This window comes from Athene noctua, chromosome 22 (genome assembly GCF_965140245.1).
Source record: "Athene noctua chromosome 22, bAthNoc1.hap1.1, whole genome shotgun sequence".
In the NCBI taxonomy this organism is placed as follows: Eukaryota; Metazoa; Chordata; class Aves; order Strigiformes; family Strigidae; genus Athene; species Athene noctua.
Window position 1 is genome coordinate 2,902,862 of NC_134058.1, and position 16,944 is coordinate 2,919,805.

At 44.6% G+C, this 16,944-nt stretch overlaps 2 protein-coding genes across 3 annotated transcripts; both read left to right on the forward strand.

Annotated features, from left to right (window-relative positions):
• The first annotated feature begins 946 nt into the window (after positions 1 to 946).
• Positions 947 to 4,735, forward strand: MRPL20 (mitochondrial ribosomal protein L20). Its single transcript, XM_074924879.1, has 4 exons — positions 947 to 1,064; positions 2,126 to 2,236; positions 2,546 to 2,623; positions 4,211 to 4,735. Exons 1-4 carry the CDS (start codon positions 978 to 980, stop codon positions 4,382 to 4,384), a joined length of 450 nt encoding a protein of 149 aa, XP_074780980.1. The 5' UTR covers positions 947 to 977; the 3' UTR covers positions 4,385 to 4,735.
• A 434-nt stretch (positions 4,736 to 5,169) lies between these two features.
• CCNL2 (cyclin L2) lies at positions 5,170 to 15,842 on the forward strand. Of its 2 annotated transcripts, none has more exons than XM_074924625.1 (11): positions 5,170 to 5,536; positions 6,527 to 6,601; positions 6,887 to 6,996; positions 7,267 to 7,387; positions 8,600 to 8,664; positions 11,496 to 11,595; positions 11,677 to 11,781; positions 12,032 to 12,173; positions 12,912 to 13,044; positions 13,135 to 13,227; positions 14,467 to 15,842. In XM_074924625.1, the coding sequence occupies exons 1-11, from the start codon at positions 5,213 to 5,215 to the stop codon at positions 14,819 to 14,821; spliced, it is 1,623 nt and encodes a 540-aa protein (XP_074780726.1). In that variant the 5' UTR covers positions 5,170 to 5,212; the 3' UTR covers positions 14,822 to 15,842. The 2 variants fall into 2 exon arrangements, with proteins under 2 accessions (XP_074780726.1, XP_074780724.1); XM_074924623.1 differs by having other exon boundaries at positions 5,171 to 5,536; positions 12,927 to 13,044.
• The last annotated feature ends 1,102 nt before the right edge of the window (positions 15,843 to 16,944 follow it).

Consider the following 16,944-nt stretch of genomic DNA (forward strand, 5'->3'; position numbering starts at 1 on the left):
AAGAGGTTGATTCCCAATTTCGGTGACATAGGGATGTGCTACGGGGCAGGGTAAGCACCGCCAAGTCTGCTACACCCCAAGCTCTGTGGAATGGCCACCTCCAAGCAGCTTGGTTCTCCCTTATTTGAGGAGTTTCAGCATAAAGCTCCCTGAGTACAATCCCCTGTGCAGCAACCAAGAGCTTCCTCGTGTAGCGGCTCCTCCAGGGAGGTGGATTCTCACAGAATCCCAGAATCATCCGGGTTGGAAAAGCCCTTGCAGCTCCTCCAGCCCAACCATGAACCTCACCCTGACCGTTCCCAACTCCCCCAGATCCCTCAGCGCTGGCTCAGCCCGACTCTTCAACCCCCCCAGGGATCCCGGGGACTCCCCCCCTGCCCTGGGCAGCCCATTCCAACGCCCAACAGCCCCTTCTGCACAGAAATCCTTCCTCAGAGCCAGCCTGACCCTGCCCTGGGCAGCTTGAGGCCATTCCCTCGGGGCCTGGCGCTGGGGCCTTGGCTCCAGAGACTCATCCCCCCTCTCTGCCCCCTCCTGGCAGGGAGTTGCAGAGGGCCAGGAGGTCTCCCCTCAGCCTCCTCTTCTCCAGACTGAACCCCCCCAGTTCCCCCAGCCGCTCCCCAGCAGACCTGTGCTCCAGACCCTGCCCCAGCTCCGTTGCCCTTCTCTGGCCACGCTCGAGTCACTCAATGGCCTTTTTGGGGTGAGGGGCCCAACACTGAACCCAGGAATCGAGGACAGCGCTGCCCCGCACCCCGCTAAATAATCACCCTCATTATAATTTCACCGGGTTTTCACGGGGCGTGGGGGGGGAAATACCACAGCAACGGCCTGTCAGGGACACACACAGACACAGACACACACACAGACAAACACACCCCGGCACAGCGGCCCGGGCCCCGGGAGGCGGCGGAAGGGCCGAGGCCCCCTCGTCCCCGCCCCGGAAGGGGCCGCGTTGCCGCCAAGGGGCCGCGGAGATGGTTCTGCTGAGCGCTCCGCGCTGGCTCCGCAGCCGCCTCACCGACCGCTTCTGGAGGGTGCAGGAGGTGCTCAAGTATGCGCGGGTGAGTGTCCGCCCTGCGGGTCCTCCCCCCGCAGCCCCCCCTGAGGGCGCCGGCCCGCCCGGCGGCGGGGAGCGAGCGGCCCGCGGTCCTTGGCTCCCGTCAGCAGTGTGTGTGGAAGTGGCTCTGCGTTTGGCTAAAGCCGTGGACACGCCGGGCCTTGGTGCTACAACACAGCACGTGGGGGTGAATAAAAGCGAGAGCCCTGTGGCAGAAGAACTAGGAGCAGCACGGGCAGAGCAGAATGTAAAGGCTGGAGCTGGCTGTGGGGTTTTGCTGGGTTTTAGCTGGCAAAGGGAGCAGGGGAAAAAAAAACAAAAAACCAACCTTGTTCTTCAAGCGTATTTTAAAAGGTGAAGGAGAGTGCTGCACAACATGATTTCAACTGAAGTTCAAGCTATTGCCCCTACACTCGGGAAGAACCTTTCTCAAGGGCAGGCTGTTAGCAGCCTGGCTGGTAGCTGGTACGTCTTGTAGGATTGAGGTGGAAGATGTTGCAGTTAAGTGACAGTATCTTGCCCACAGTCCCTGTAGTAGTTACTTATTCCTCTGACTGCAGGACTGGCTACTTCTTCCTGCTTCACGTTAGATGGATGTTGGTAGCTCCAGCAAACTTATTCATTGTACTTTGTGTTTGGGCAGCTGCAATGTTTTTGACATACCAGAGGCTCCTGTCCCGTCCCTGTATTCATACTGACAAAACTGAGAGGGCAGCTCGGGAATGAGAATAAATCCGTGAGTTTAGGGTTTGGCTGAAAGCACTGAAGATGATTTTGTGGTTGCCTTCCTGCTGGAACCACAGCTGACATGAGGTCTGGTTTTGGTTCCCTTCTGCTGGACTGAAATTTTTCAGCCTGCTCCAACTTTTCAACTTCAGGTTTCCCATGCTATAAAACAAGGAAATAATATTTTCATTATATACCAGCTGGAGGCTTAGCTGATGTTTTTGAAGTATTTTGTGATCCTTCTTATGAAGAGTTGTGAAATGCAAATGAACATATATTAGTATTTCTGAAGGGTTTAAGAGCCTTAAAGATAACAAGAACATCTTGGTTTTGTTTCAGCATTTTCGTGGCAGGAAGAACCGCTGCTATAAGCTGGCCGTACGAAGTGTTCGCAGAGCTTTTGTGAAGTCTACAAAGGCCAGAAGAGAAAAAAAGAGATTCCTAAGAGCGGTAAATGGCAAAATGTTAGATGTAAACATTAAAATGTGCGAAGAGCAGAACTGAAGTAGCCATTTTCCTTACTGGGGGGGGTTCTCTCAAAATGTTTTACCTGTGGGTGAGAAATAAGAGTTTAAAGTAAGCATAGTCCCTCTGTGGAGTGAAACAGCTCACATTCTGAATTTCATACATGTATATGTTGCACTGAGAAGACAGCAGGTCTGAAAATGTTATATTTACTAAGTGTGAGCAGATCTGCATGACAAAAGGTTTACTTTTAAAGTATTTTATCATCCAAGATGTTAATTTTTACACTTTCAGCTTTGGATCACAAGGATTGAAGCAGCTTGTCTGGAACATGGTTTGAAATACCCAGGTTTCATAAGCAATCTGCTTAAGGTAAGGATGGTGCTTGAAGAATAATTGCTTTGAAACGACAGATTGGAGAAGATGTCTCATAGAGGTCTTCTGAAATGCCGGGCAAATTAGTTTCTTAAAACTCCAAAGTGTTTCATGTAGATGTAGTCTGACAAAACATCTCAAAGTGCTGCTGGTTACTATCTAAGATTGCAACTGCAAGGAATTGAAGCTGCAGCCTCCACTTACCAATCTTTAAAGAGTAGTGGTGGGGACTTCCAAATTGGAGCCTGAGCAGGCAATAGGGCTTGGTGGAGGGTTTGAAAAGCTCCTTCTGTCAGACTGAACTTGTGCCAACACTGTCCTGCTTCCTAGTTGTGATGAAAAGCCTTCTGCTTATGAAAAGAATTTAATTCACTTCAGGAACTAAGTCCTGCCCCAAACCTGTTTCTCTTCCTTATATGCATAATCACCTTTTATCCTGGTGAGTGTTGTTGCTCTACACCTTGTTCTGTCCCCAAAACTTTTACTGTGCGTCTTAAGAACGTGACTTGTAAAATGCTTTTACACTTGTTGCTACAGCAGGCATTAAGTGACTGCTGCCTTTCCTTTTACATCAAGGAATTTAAAAATACAAGGTTTGGATTAGCAAAAACAACCCTAAGAAACTCTGCTGTTTTCATTACTAGCTTTGTGTTTTGGTGAGCGTGGACCAGGCAGAGTTAGTGACACTGTCCCTTGTTCTTAAATATGCTGGGGAATTTGTTTTAATTTGTTGATACTGGAACTGTAAAGTTAAAACTTGTTTCTCTTGGTTGTGATCATAGTAAGAAGGTAGTGTTTCTGCTTCTTAAAATTTACATAAAATTTATAGCCTGTTTCAAAACATATAAATATAAATTTATGGCATGTTTCAAAACATTTTATCTGGGTTTCAAATAAATAGATCACTTTCTAGGCTTTCAGACACGTTTCCTGTATAGTTCCTGAAATTTATACACTCTTCCTCCTGGTTACTTTTGTCATGCTGTAACCAAAAGAATCGAGCACTGCCTAAAAAGATAACTCTTTTTCTCTTTTATCTTTTTCTCTCCTCAAGATGCCTGTCCCTTTGATTCTTGTTTCAGAGCAGTGTATTTTTGTAAGGTTCTCTGTTGGAAGATCCAAAAGTAAACTTTTATATAATACATCCCTTTTAGAATATGCAGTTAACAGTGCAATATCTAGACTTAAGAGTATTAAGACTGCAGTCTTTCCTTCTCTACTCCAGGACACATTTTGAAATACCAAGCACCTTCTATCACAAGAGGTAAACTTGAATATGTCTAAGAACAGAAACAAATGCCAGGGATTAACCTGCAACATGTAGCCTTCCATGAAATGAGATTCTCCTTCAGTTTATGGTTTCTACCAGAAAGACTTTGAGAAAGTCAGTAAACAAAATTTACACATTGGCTTAATGAGACATCCGTGGCTGAGTAGTGATGTCTGACAGTTCTCTAATAGATCCAGAATTGTACACCATAGGAAAAAAAAGGTAATTTGCCTTAAGACCTCAGGTAACCATTAAGTGTTGCGGTGGTGTTCATAAAAATTACAGTACTTAACCAACAATTTTCTTGTGTTTAGTCCCAGGTGGAGCTGAATAGGAAAATGATTGCTGATTTGGCTATTTATGAGCCAAAGACGTTCAAGTCCCTTGCTGCGTTAGCCCAGAGGAGGAGACAAGAAGGTTTCCTTGCTGCCCTGGGAGATGGAAAAGAACCAGAAGGGATATTTTCACGTATGGTACACCACTATTGATAGTAAAAGAGCCTGCAGATAGGTTATAAACAGGAACTTGCATTGCAAAGTAAACTCGCTCCCTGACTGCTGCTAAGGTAGCAGTGGAATAAAATCCTCTAAGGATGGTTCCAGAAGGAAGAAGGGGTGGGTCTGGGTGTGAAGTTTGCACATTGATGACTTTTTCCCCCTCCCGTATCGTTGTAACTGAACCACCTCGAGTTTAGAAAACTGCAGTTTGAAGTTAGCAGTGTTTAAGTCAGGCCTGCAGAAGTTCCGGTGTTAACAACATCTATAGCGTGCGTACGCTTTTTGTTCTCTTAAGGACTTTAATAAAGATATTTTTTGGGGTAACTGCTCCTGGAAAACCAATTTTGAGTGGTGGATTCTGGTGCTGCGCGGGGGAAAAGCCCTGCCCGAGAGGGGTCTCGGCGCGCGCAGGCCAGCTTTGGGACAGGCCAGGGAGCGGTGCGGTGCGGTGCGGCCCCTCCGCCGGGCCCGGGGGAGCCTCCGCCGGGCCCGGGGCAGCCCCCAGCCCCCGGGGGAGCCCCCGCCAGGCCGGGCCGGGCCCGGCCCCGCGGCGCTGCAGAGGGCGGTGGCGCCCGCCGGAAGTCCCGCCCCCTCGGCGCTGTTCAAATTCCCAACCGCTGCGTCACACTGCTCCGTTCAGCCCGGAGCAGCGTCAAGGCGTTGCTGCGGCCGCGCCAATCAGCGGCCGCCGCTTCGCCGCGTCCCACCAATAGGCGACGAGCGGAGGCGGAGGGGGCGGGCCGTGTCGGTGGGGCAGAGGCGCCGCCCGGTGGGGAAGGAACGCGGAGCCAGGCGAGGCGGCGGCAACAGCACCACAAAATGGCGGCGGGGTCGGGCAGCGCGGCGGCTGTGGGAGCGGTGGGAGGCGGCGGCCCGGCGGGGCCTCAGGCTGCCGGCGCTACGGCGGCGGGATCCGCTCCGGCGGGGAGCGGTGCGCCCGTGCCGGGTCCCGGGGCGGTGCTGATCGGGGACCGCCTGTACTCGGGGGTGCTGATCACGCTGGAGAACTGCCTGCTGCCCGAGCACACGCTGCGCTTCACCCCGTCCATGAGCAGCGGCCTCGATACCGACACCGAGACGGAGCTGCGCGTCACCGGCTGCGAGCTCATCCAGGCGGCCGGCATCCTGCTCCGTCTCCCGCAGGTGGGGCTGGGCCGCGGCCTGGCCCGTCGGGCTGGGGGAGGCCTCTCGGCGGCGGCCGAGGAAGAAGGCCCCGGCGGGGCGGGGCGGGCGTGGGGCCGGGTGTCTGCGCTCCCCGGGCAGGGAGAGCTTTGTTCGCTAGGCCGCGGCCCCCCTGCTCGGCACCGGGCGGGCGGAGCCGGCGCTCGATCGCTAGGCCGCGGTTCCGGCGGCGGGGAGGGCCGCGGAGCTGCCGCTTTTGGCTGGGCTTTGGGACGCCGAGAGCCGCGGGGCCTGCGGCCTCCCCCGCCCGGCCGGGAGCAGGAAGCGGGTGATGTAACCGTCTGCCCCCGCCGCCTCCCCGGGCCGGCCCGGCCAGGGCGGGGGCTCCCGCAGTGGTTTTTTTTTTGTTTTGTTTTTTTTTAAGATCAGGGCTTGTGGAACGAGGGGCTTCTTAGGCTCCTCGGGATTGTAGTGACCTCGGAAAGGTTTTGTTTCCCGGCTAGCTCAAATCGCCGTCTCGTTGTTCTCCGAGTGTAAAACTTTCCAGCCATCTTCTAGCTGTCGAGTCTCAGCTACTCAAATTGTGTTACGAGTCTATGCAAATCATAGTATTATTAGATTCCCCTTCTCCTTCCACGCTGAAAAAGTAACATTTTTCTGGCGTATTGTCATAACTTTCAGTTTTATTGAGTTCTAGTGTTGAGTTGGTGGCTTTTAATTTTTTTTTTAATTAATTTGGAGCATATTTTCATATTTCATAAAAGACGTTTGCGATTTAACGTATGTTTTCACCTTATGGCGTTTGTGGTGTTGATGTAATTTTTGGGCAACTTAATTTGTTACGGAGGTAGGGGTGCTACTTTTCTTTAGCTACCACTGAATTTACTGCCATACTTAAATACAGCTTAGTAGTTTTCTGGGTCTTAAATATGTTGAAATCATCCTAGGTAATTTTTTTTTTGAAACAGGTAGTTGCTTTATTAACACCTGTTGTGGTTACTCTCTTTTTAGGTGGCTATGGCTACAGGACAGGTGCTGTTTCAACGATTTTTTTATACCAAGTCTTTTGTGAAGCATTCCATGGAGGTAAGAAAATGCTAAAATTTGTATATGGCTCCAAGTGTTATTTAATCTTTGGGTTTTTTTAGCAAGTTGTCATCTTAGATGTGATCAGAGCGTTAGTAACTAGTCTGTAGATTTTACTTATCGATCAACATGATTTTACAAAGCTACATAGTACTGACTTTGTCAAATTTTTAGTATTTCCTTGTTTTACCACCATTTTTTCTTGTTATCCCTCCTTAAGCTGTTGGAGGAGATCAGCTCCTGATTTGAGCAAAACATCAGTATCTTGCAATACTTATATTTCAGCATGTGTCAATGGCCTGTGTTCATCTGGCATCCAAAATTGAAGAAGCGCCAAGACGCATAAGGGATGTAATTAATGTGTTCCATCGCCTCAGACATCTACGGGAAAAAAAGTAAGCTTAGACTTTGAAATAATCTTAAGTATTAATGTTGTATTTAAATTACTAAATTTCATGGGCCCGTGATAGTATCATTCCCTGTCTAATCAGGGAACATCGTGAAGAGATCTCATGAAGGAGTAAAGTGAGTGGACCCATTTTATTAAGTAAATCTTTTGGGTGTTGTAAATAGTGATGTCTTTTGTTTTTACACAAACTTAACCTGCATGCGAGTACTCTTTGAGGTTAAGATTATCTACTTCAGAATTTGAAATTGTCTTGCAGAAAACCTGTGCCTCTAATACTGGATCAGGAATATGTGAACTTGAAGAATCAAATTATTAAGGCGGAAAGAAGAGTGTTAAAGGAGTTGGGATTCTGTGTTCATGTAAAGCACCCTCATAAGGTTTGTACTGTATAAGTTCACTTTATAATCAGTGTTTCATATGCCATAAATGCTTTGAGTAGACTGCCCAGCTGCACGGAAGCTGTGTGGTTTGGGCATGATAACACTAGTTAATTCGCTAAAGCTAGCTTCTTACGATCCCCATGTCTTCTTTCTCATTTAAGAGATGTTTACTAGTTGGTCTTGTATCACTGCTGAATGACGACTGGAGTTGGATACAGATGCTAAGTATTCCTTGAAGTCAAATTGCATAAGTAGGTAGCTTTGATGTTGGAAAACATCAATTAAATGTAGGTTCTTAAGCAGAAAATAATTTGGAGACCTGGGGTTGTGATAGCCTATTATCAGAAACAGTCATGATCACTCCTTGTGGAAACAGGCTGAGATTATTAAACTCGTATGAGCTAGTTAGCAGTGTTTCTGAAATTCTGAAAAGTACACTCAGGTGTGAAGGGCTTGGCTAGAAATGAGATAGTTTAAGTATTGCATGTCAGAGTAGGATGATATGTGTAAGATACAACTACTGCAGTTGGTGCTTTAGTGCCATTAGCACTGTGCCCTAAGTAGCAAAGTGTGGTAAAAGAACCTTCTAGTTATGTGCCAGCAGAACTTGGGATCTTGCTCTTTCTTCCTCTAAAAACTACTGCAGCCTTAAAAGTCGTCTTAAGCCTGCTTGACTTTTGGAATTCACTCATGTTACAAGTACCCCAAAGGACAACTGTACTTGTTAATTGGTTTGAATTTGCTGTTAGAGTAGTCTTTTTATTTCTATCCTTGTTTTCCTTTCAAACCTAAGAAAAAAACCTAGAATTGAATAAACTAGTGACACACAACATGTTCTCTGCAAACACTGTTATACTTCTGTTACTGATTATTGCAGCTAGCAATATTTTCTCCCAAGTTACAGCTAAAAGGAATGGTGAGTTGTGTAGGAGAACATACCTAAGAGTTGAAGACAAGACATCTAGATGAATAGCATGGTGCCTGAGCTCGGAAGACGGAGAGCTAGGAAGGTCAGATCTGGTTGAGTGTCCAGCTTTTGCGTTGGAGAGCAGAAGCTGTGTGGATAAACACTGAGGATGTTGCAAACATTCTCCTGTGGAGTGTTGTAGATCCTGAAAGAGAATTACAGATGCCTCATGGATGTCCCTCTGAAATAAATAAGTGGCTCTCAAGATTCTTGTTAATAACTCAATAACCCATATCTTCCAGATAATCGTTATGTACCTTCAGGTATTAGAATGTGAACGTAACCAACACCTGGTCCAGACTTCATGGTAAGTTGATTTTCTTTGTTATAAGAGACCAGCAGGGGCAGTAGCAGAAATATGTCACTTGAGGCACTCTGGTCAGCATTGCTCAGAAATGATTGTGGGCCACGCCAGACAGCTCCAGTGTTTCTTGGCGTGCCCCAAACTACTACTCAAATGTTGATCGGCCTCTTAAGTTAGAGGCAGTGTTTTAATGGTAAGGTAGCTTTCCACCCTGACTTCTCACTTCCCTCCTCTCTGCTTTCACTTTCCAGCTGAAGGGAAAATGTTGAGTGGGTTGTAGTGTTTCCTTGGTTTTTTTTGTTCTTTGGAGAAAACTATGTGTAGTTAAAAGTCTTTTACCAGTGCTGGGAAATGGCTTTTCCCGGGGCTTGGACTTGATTACAGGTGTATCAAAAACTCAGCACAGATAAATTTCTTTTATCTGTACGGATAATGCAAGATGTAAACTTCTAAGACTGAATAAACTCAAATGTTTTCATGTTTGCCAAGAAATGTCCTCTGCCTTGTCACTCTCATTACAGTAAAGATTTGCATGGGGCTGGGAAGCTTGTGTAAAATTGCAGGTCTTTAAACTTAAGAAATAATGTTTTTAAACAATAATGCTTTTTGAAGAATACTGTGGTTTAAAAACCTTTAGTGAATCCAAAGATCATATTTCTGCTGACTGAACTGTCTGGTACTGTAACCTGTGTGTAGAGAACCAGTTTTGACTTTTCTTTTCTGTACTCTTTTAATCAAAGGGTAGCCTCTGAGGGTAAGTGACTAAGACTTCTCCTCTGCTGCCCAAGAGCTATGGTGCAGGGAGAGCTGCCGTCTTCAGCCAAACCAAAGCAGGCTCTACAAAGAGAAGGCTGACCCTAGACAGGTGGTATATACGTGATAGTATAGTAACTGGCCAACTGCTTCTTGTGCTTATACTTTTTGACTTTGATTTTTCTTGTGCATTTTGACTGTTGTATATTTTATAACCTGATTGTTGAAGTTCTGAAAGGTTTTGAATGTTCTATAACTGTCAAAATGATGTATTTTTACGTGATAAAGCAAAATTAAGGTGGGATTTAAGTCTTAAAGAGATGAATTAACACAACAAAACCTGAAATGCAGTTTCCAATTGTAAACTAGTTAGAAAACGCTTCAGTGTATGTGTGGAACTTGGAGTCAGATGTAACACTTGAAGAAACTTCCCACTACTAGTTTTCCCAGTACCATTGCATGAAGTACTGGAATGTGAGTTACGGACTACTCGTTACCAGTTTTCTGCTTGTTATGAAAGGAGGGGCAGGTGAGGAGGAGGGAGGAAATAACCACAGTTGAGAAACGGTTCAGATGTTAAAGTAACATTATTTGTGTGCTGATGCTTGTTACTTCCAGAAGCTGAAAAGTAATGGATATGCAGTATAATTGTGTTTTGAAATGCGTGTTTTTACATTACCTTTTTCTTAAAATGTTGTGGCAAGGATTCATTTCCTCATGTGTCTGATTCTGAGCCCACAGGGAAAACATGCAGAGGCCAAACTTGGAAGCAGGCATGTTTTTCAATTTGGCAAATTAGAAAAAGGCTGTATGACTTCCAGATGTTTGAAGTACCACTTTTCTTTATCGCTTCTTTTGCCAAAAGGTTTGTGCTCTCTTTTTAGTGGGACAAGAAAAGCAAGTTTCGAAGCTCCTTTCTCCTAGAAAGATGAGCTGATGTTTAGCATTGCCTCTCTGGGGTAGCAGTTGCTTTTTGTGTAAACAAGGATGTAAGACAGCGGGGGCAGGTGGGAGTTTGATGCTTTTGGGATTCGAGTTCCTTTTGTCTTTCCTGTGTAAACTGGTTACAGGTGCCTGGACGTGGTCTCTGGTTTGGATGTCTTGGGGGTTAGTGAATCCTTGTGTACTGGGTACCCACATGCTTAATTACTGCTTTCAGAAAGCATATTATTTTGAGGACTTTCTATTGTTGTTTTAGCTTTACCCCACCTGATGTTTTACTTGACATACGTGCTCAAAAATCTAGATCTTTTTAAGCACATCAGCTGGCAGATTCAGAGGAAGTTACTTTGTATTTAAGATTTAGAAGAATTATGCTTAAGTGTACTGACTGGAATATATGTAATATTTTACAGTTTTCTCATTCTGTGAATATTCATTTTAAGCAACCTTACTGAAATGGGACAATTTGGAAACCGTATTTCATGTGCCAAAGAGGAGATCTGCCTGAATACTGAGTATTCTCCTGAATTGATGTTCCCAAACACCCTGATTTCTTCTATGGCTGCTTTTTGCTTCAAAAAGAATTCTGTTCTGGATGGAAATTAATGCTTCTGGAGGAAAAGGGACCCCTTAAATCTCCAGTGGAAGTGGACACGTGCTGAAGTGGACGGTGTTTTCATGGGAGAACTACTACAGGAGCTGCAGCTTTCAGGAAACCATCTGGGTTAACCCTATTGCAGAGAAACATGTGAACCTAAAAGTCTATAACTCTGAGTACTTCAGATTATATTGTATGTTGTCTTGATGAAAATAACTTGTCTGTTGCATGAGAGCAGGCCAGTAGAGATCCAGAAGGAAAAGTGAGGTTAAAATTGGTTCTCTCTTCACAACTGAATTTTCAGCAGTCAGTCTGTCAAATTTAATTTGTCACACATCCCTCCCCTCGAGGGATTTTTTTTTTTTTTTTGGTAGTAAAATCAGTCAGCTTTTCTTTAGATTTACAGGAGTATAATGTTGAAGTCTAGTAACGATGCAGAAAGTAATAGTTCTTGTAGAAGTAAAAACAAAACAAAAAATCCAAAAAACCCACCAAACAACTTTGCAGTGCCATGCAGCTTTGTTGATATCCTGTCTTTCAGGAATTACATGAATGATAGCCTGAGAACAGATGTCTTTGTAAGATTCCAGCCAGAAAGCATTGCCTGTGCATGTATTTACCTCGCAGCTAGGACGCTGGAGGTGAGCATCCAGTTCCATAATTTGAAGTTTGTTTAGTGTTTTCATAGAAACAGAAAAAACATGTTTTCCCCTCCCTTTCAGATTCCACTTCCTAATCGTCCACACTGGTTTTTACTCTTTGGAGCAACAGAGGAAGAAATTCAAGAAATCTGCTTAAAAATTTTGCAACTTTATACTCGGAAAAAGGTTTGTTTCTGTTTCATGTTGTTGAGCGTTCATTAAAAGCTGCAGTTTAGAACCCGAGTTGCAAAACCTTATCCCATTTGAAACTAGCTGTAAGCCTGGTGTGTTAAGTGGAGCAGGATAGTAGTTACAGTGTCTGGGTCTCTTTAGATTTTTATTTTTTTTTTTTTTTTCACCCCCCTGCCCCGTGAGTGAGTAAGCAGAAAGTCTAGTTTACTAAATTCTGTTATAAGCGGTTCTCCTGTGTTCACAGGTTGATCTGTCTGATCTGGAAAGTAAAGTAGAAAAGAAGAAGTTAGCTATTGAAGAGGCAAAAGCACAAGCTAAAGGTCTAGTACCTGAGGGAGCCCCAAGTTTAGATAACACATCAGGATTTTCCCCTATCCCAAAAAATGGTAAGTAGTGGATAACTTGTTTTTAATAACTCCTCATCCTAAATGTATATTTACCCATTTGGGATGCATATAGTGTGGTTTGGGTTTTGTTTTGGGTTTTTCTGGGGTTTTTTAAGCTGGCTTCTAGCAACTATTCAAATGGCAGAGTTTGAATAGCATTGTAACTTTGTAATTTCTTGGAACAGATGAAGGCTAAAATCAAATTAGTCTAAAATTAAGGCTGCTTCAAACTCTTACAGTACAGGAGCTCGCTTTTATGTGGTTTTGGCAATAAACTCGAACAAATACTTACAATGGGCATGTTATGCTAAAGCAGTATGAAAGCACAGGTATGATTAGGAACTCTGGCAGAAGTATTTTTGGGGTGATGGGTGGGGAATATTTTCCTGCATACTTGGTCGAAAGTTTCTTTTTACCTTTAAAAAGATACTGAATAATTGGCAAGAAAAGGAAGTTGCTGTTCTGCCCCTTCTTGAAGTGGCTTTGAAAGCAACATGTTAGTATTGCAGTTAACTCCCTGGAGTCACTTGAGTATTTTGGCAGAAGTGTTTCAGCTTCTGCCTTCTGTGAACTGCTTCAGGTTACTTCTGGTGGGTGGTTGTGTGTGTGCATGCCTGCACAGACACACAAACTGCACGTGCACAGTACTGGGTAGTATAAAGGTGATAAGATGGGGTGAGGGGAGGTTTCAGTCCTTCTTTCAGTCACTACCCATACTTTCAAAATAAGGTAACAAAGGCTTGTTTTTTCTAGAGTCTCCAAAAGAAGTTAAAGGAAATAAACCTTCACCGCTACCAGTTCAGGCAATGAAGAATGCTAAAAGGAAAATAGAGGGAGCAAAAAGAATGAGTTCAAATAGCCCAGTAAATGGGTAAGGCTTTCATAATAAAGAAGCTTTTTTTTTTTTTTCCCCCATGACTACTTGAAGCAAAGCAACTTACTGTTTTATTGTCTCTTGCAGCGTTCAGAAAGGAAGAGAAAGCAGAAGTCGAAGTGGAAGTCGAGATCAGAGTTATTCAAGATCACCATCCAGGTCTGCATCCCCTAAGCACAGGTATGTCCTGCTGTAGAGGGTGTGCTCAGAGAAGCTCTCAGACGGCCATTTCAGAGTGAGCTTTGGTAGTTTCTCAACAAGAGAGGCTGTGAAACAACATAGCACTGTGTGCTACTGGTTAAAACTCCAGAAACGATACAGTAAGAGTTGTACACCTTTGGCTCGAGTCAGGGGAGTTGCAGTGTCTGACCTTGTCCTGCCTGTGCCAGGTGGACTGCACTCAGTGTCAGCCTGTTGCTGGTGCCTTACAGCCCACCAGGCAGCAGCACTGGCTTGTTGCTTTGGGATTTTGTTACTTAAAGTTGGGTGTTTGTGGCCCCAACCTTTAATGAATTATGTTTTCACTGAACTACTGGAGTAGTTAAACCATTTTCTGGAGTAGATGAACTTACAGCTCCAGCCTTAGTCTCACAGGCAGTTGCTCCTGCAAGACCTTAATTTAGGAAATACAAAATGATCCTGATTTGTATCTAGTTGAGAGTAGTAGAGATTCATGCTCCTCAGTCAATGCAACTGTGACTTCTTATTCAACAGTCTACCCCATTGGGTTTGGGTGTGTGCTGATAAAATCATGGCTTTGTGTGTGTAAAAGACCAAAGCTAAAACCTGCTGATTAGAATTCTTCAGTGTTGAATTCAAAATTGCATTTTAGTAATTATCTGTATTTAATGAAACAGCTTTAAAAATCTGATTTCTGTACTGCCTTTGACTTTGAAGTTCAGCATATAACCACGATACGTATGGAGGGGAAATCAAAGAGACCGAAAGGTTAACTCCAAACTTGGGTGTTTTGGTAATGGTATTACTATAACCGAAGCAGAAGTATTTTTACCTTTTGTCCTATTGTTGGTGTCACCTTGAATCTGGCAGTTCCTCTTGGCTATTTCTGCATGTTCTCTAAGCAGTGAAGGAAAAAAATTGTAAAACTGAGACGTGACTACTGTGCTCCAGATGGATGTGAGTTTTTCTAAAAACCAGTATTTTGCAGTAGCCAGATGTGATCAAGTCTAGGACAGAGGATTAGTTTTAATGGGAAACTGAAGGAGAGAATCCAGAATTAAGTGCCTGGTCTCAAACTGTGCTTGCACACCTCGGCTGTGTCAGTGAGGAGTGTTTGTACGGTGCTTACTGAAGTGTGTCGCTGTGCGTTGTGATTGTGTTTAGCTGCTAACAGCAAGGTGGAGTCGTTCTATTTAATGTTAAGCAAATTGTCTTTTCTCTCCTGTTCTTTTTCCCAAGGAAAAGTGAAAGTTACTCCACATCAAGCGGCTCCAAATCCCACAGCCGTTCCAGGAGCCGCAGCGACTCTCCTCCCAGACAGTTCAACCACAGTTCTAGCTACAAAGGTTCCAAGGTGCGAAGTTACAAGAAATCAAAGGACTACAAATACTCGACACACAAACCACGGAAATCGCGCAGCCGGAGTTCGTCACGGTCCAGGAGCCGGTCCCGGGAGCGCTCTGACCATTCGGGGAAGTACAAGAAGAAGAGTCACTACTACAGGAATCACAGGCACGAGCGCTCGCGCTCCTACGAGCGGGCGAGTCATCGCTATGAGCGGGACCATCCCGGCCACAGTCGGCACAGGCGATGAATAAAGCCAAAAGTTCTTTCCTTTGGAATTAAAGCAGTGGAACTCTTCCCTGTGTGGGCTTTGCAGCGTAGAGTTATCCACCTTGTAAACCACCTCGCTTGAGTAATGTCCATTCTGTTGGCAATTCTGTCCTTACTGTCCTGAATCCAAAGGAAAGATGCTAGCAAGGGAGGTTGATGGAAAGACTGAACTTGGTAGATGTCTTGGTGACTGTTCTGCTGCAGAACGTGTCTCTGGAGGCTCCATGCCTGCTCGTTAGTAATTTTGCATACCGTAGTGCAGTGGAGTGTTACTTGGGACTTCCAGTTCTGCGAGTTGGACCTCTGTGGCTCAGCAGTTTGCAATACTGTGCTGAACAGTCCTTCCCTGTGGAACTAGAAGGCTCAAGACAGTTCATAAAAACCATTGGAGTGGCTTGGTGCTAACAAAGCTGTCTTTTCATACTGACTTAATTATGTTGTACAAATGTAAGGTGACTTTTTCTAGAACTGTTGCCTATATTAGGTTATATATGTGTATATATATATTTTGCAGTGTTACAGTACAGTATGGGAATATGGCCTTACTAGCCTTTACACTTTATCCACAATGTAAATAAGCATTTGTTTAATACAGGTGGAAGATATATACAGAAAACTCAAAACTTGAATTCTATCGAAAGACTTGTGTAGAAAATTCTGATAAATGTGAAAGTATTTAGCTCTGTGTATTGAGAGTAGTATATTTTTATCTGTGCAATGCTGTGTGCAGGCCACCAGCTCATAAGACATTTCCTATATATACGTTTTAAGTGGTTTGAAATTCTTTACTCAGGATCTTTGACACTCTGAAGAATTAGTAGTTTGTCAATCTGCATGCTTGTTGAAGAACAGAGCATTTAAAAAAAAAAAAAAAAAAGAAAAAAATAGCAAAAACCCCACAGCCCAGTAGTATCAGTTCTAGTGGTATATCTGAGCTGTTACTCTCATGCTCCCTAATTTCATTAAAGTATTTGATTTTCTATTAAATTTACTTGACAGTAGTTTCTTATGAGCTGTACCGCTGTGCCTACTCCTAAGGAAGGAAATTCGGTGCTGAATGAGGAGATTATCAAATTGCAGTAGATTTCAGACTAGCCCAAGTTGTTCCACCCTGAATACCGGTGTAGCAGAGGTCGTGCTGGGCCCATCCTGGGGGCGGAGCAGGGTGTGAGGTGGGGTGCTGTTACATGAGCCTTTCAAGCTCTGAGTAGGGTCTTACTAGAGCGTTTGCCCTCTCTGGGAAAACAAGATGCTTGAGGCTTTTTTGTGGTCAGTCTTGTGGGTGCCTCAGTGTGGCAGTGACCCTTGTAATGCTGGTTTTAAATCCAAACCCGTCTCGTGGCCACTTTTCTTAATTTTTAATACGGAGGCAAGGCAGCTGGCAGGATTTGCAGGCAGCCTTTCCTACAGTCAGCCTTTCTTACAGCCAACCTCTAGTCTACCAGTCTCCTGAGCTGGGGGTTGTGCAGGATTAGTCTGTGTGATTACCAGTGGATGTATCTGTGCACTCCACTAATCTTTGTTTGAACTAAGTGATGCTTTTGACCTCCAGCTCCCCCTGACGTCACGTTCTGTAACAGGAATTACTACTTTAGGCAGTTACCTGTTCTAAATGTATTGCTACTGGATACTTTCAGTGGGAGCCCGTATTTTCTGTGCAGGGGGAAGGTTGGTTATTTCCTGGTCATCTCACAGTAGCAGTACTTCGTTTGTAGTTCTTGGCTGTAGTTCTGGTTACAGGAGAAGAGAAAAAAGATACAAGGAAGGCTCCTTGGAGCTTTCAGCAGAGTGCTGCTGTGGAATCTGTTCCTGAATCAGCAAGCTCACTGCTTTAATGTGACCTTTGCACACAGGTGGAAACTAATTGTTTTCGTATGTAAATAATTGAGTAGAAGTCAAAGTATTAAAGGAGCTCACACGTAGTGTGGTACAAAAAGTGACTTTGACCTACTCAGCTGTGAACAGCCTAAGGTAACAATGTTGGCTAGAGAGTTCCCAGTTTGAGACTAATTCTTACTACCTGGATATTTTTTGGAGCAGGTCAATCTCAAATCTGTTTACTAATGCAATTCCAGTCCTAAAAGGTTGTCAGTGTTTCTAAGT

Excerpts from the sequence above, each read along its gene's own strand:
- CCNL2 (XM_074924625.1), top strand. The coding sequence starts at position 5,213 with ATGGCGGCGGGGTCGGGCAGCGCGGCGGCTGTGGGAGCGGTGGGAGGC. Across the intron at positions 7,388-8,599 it reads ATGTAAAGCACCCTCATAAG|ATAATCGTTATGTACCTTCA; the intron begins GTTTGTACTGTA and ends CATATCTTCCAG. Across the intron at positions 13,045-13,134 it reads TCAAATAGCCCAGTAAATGG|CGTTCAGAAAGGAAGAGAAA; the intron begins GTAAGGCTTTCA and ends TGTCTCTTGCAG.
- MRPL20 (XM_074924879.1), top strand. The coding sequence starts at position 978 with ATGGTTCTGCTGAGCGCTCCGCGCTGGCTCCGCAGCCGCCTCACCGAC. Across the intron at positions 1,065-2,125 it reads AGGTGCTCAAGTATGCGCGG|CATTTTCGTGGCAGGAAGAA; the intron begins GTGAGTGTCCGC and ends GTTTTGTTTCAG. Across the intron at positions 2,624-4,210 it reads TCATAAGCAATCTGCTTAAG|TCCCAGGTGGAGCTGAATAG; the intron begins GTAAGGATGGTG and ends TCTTGTGTTTAG.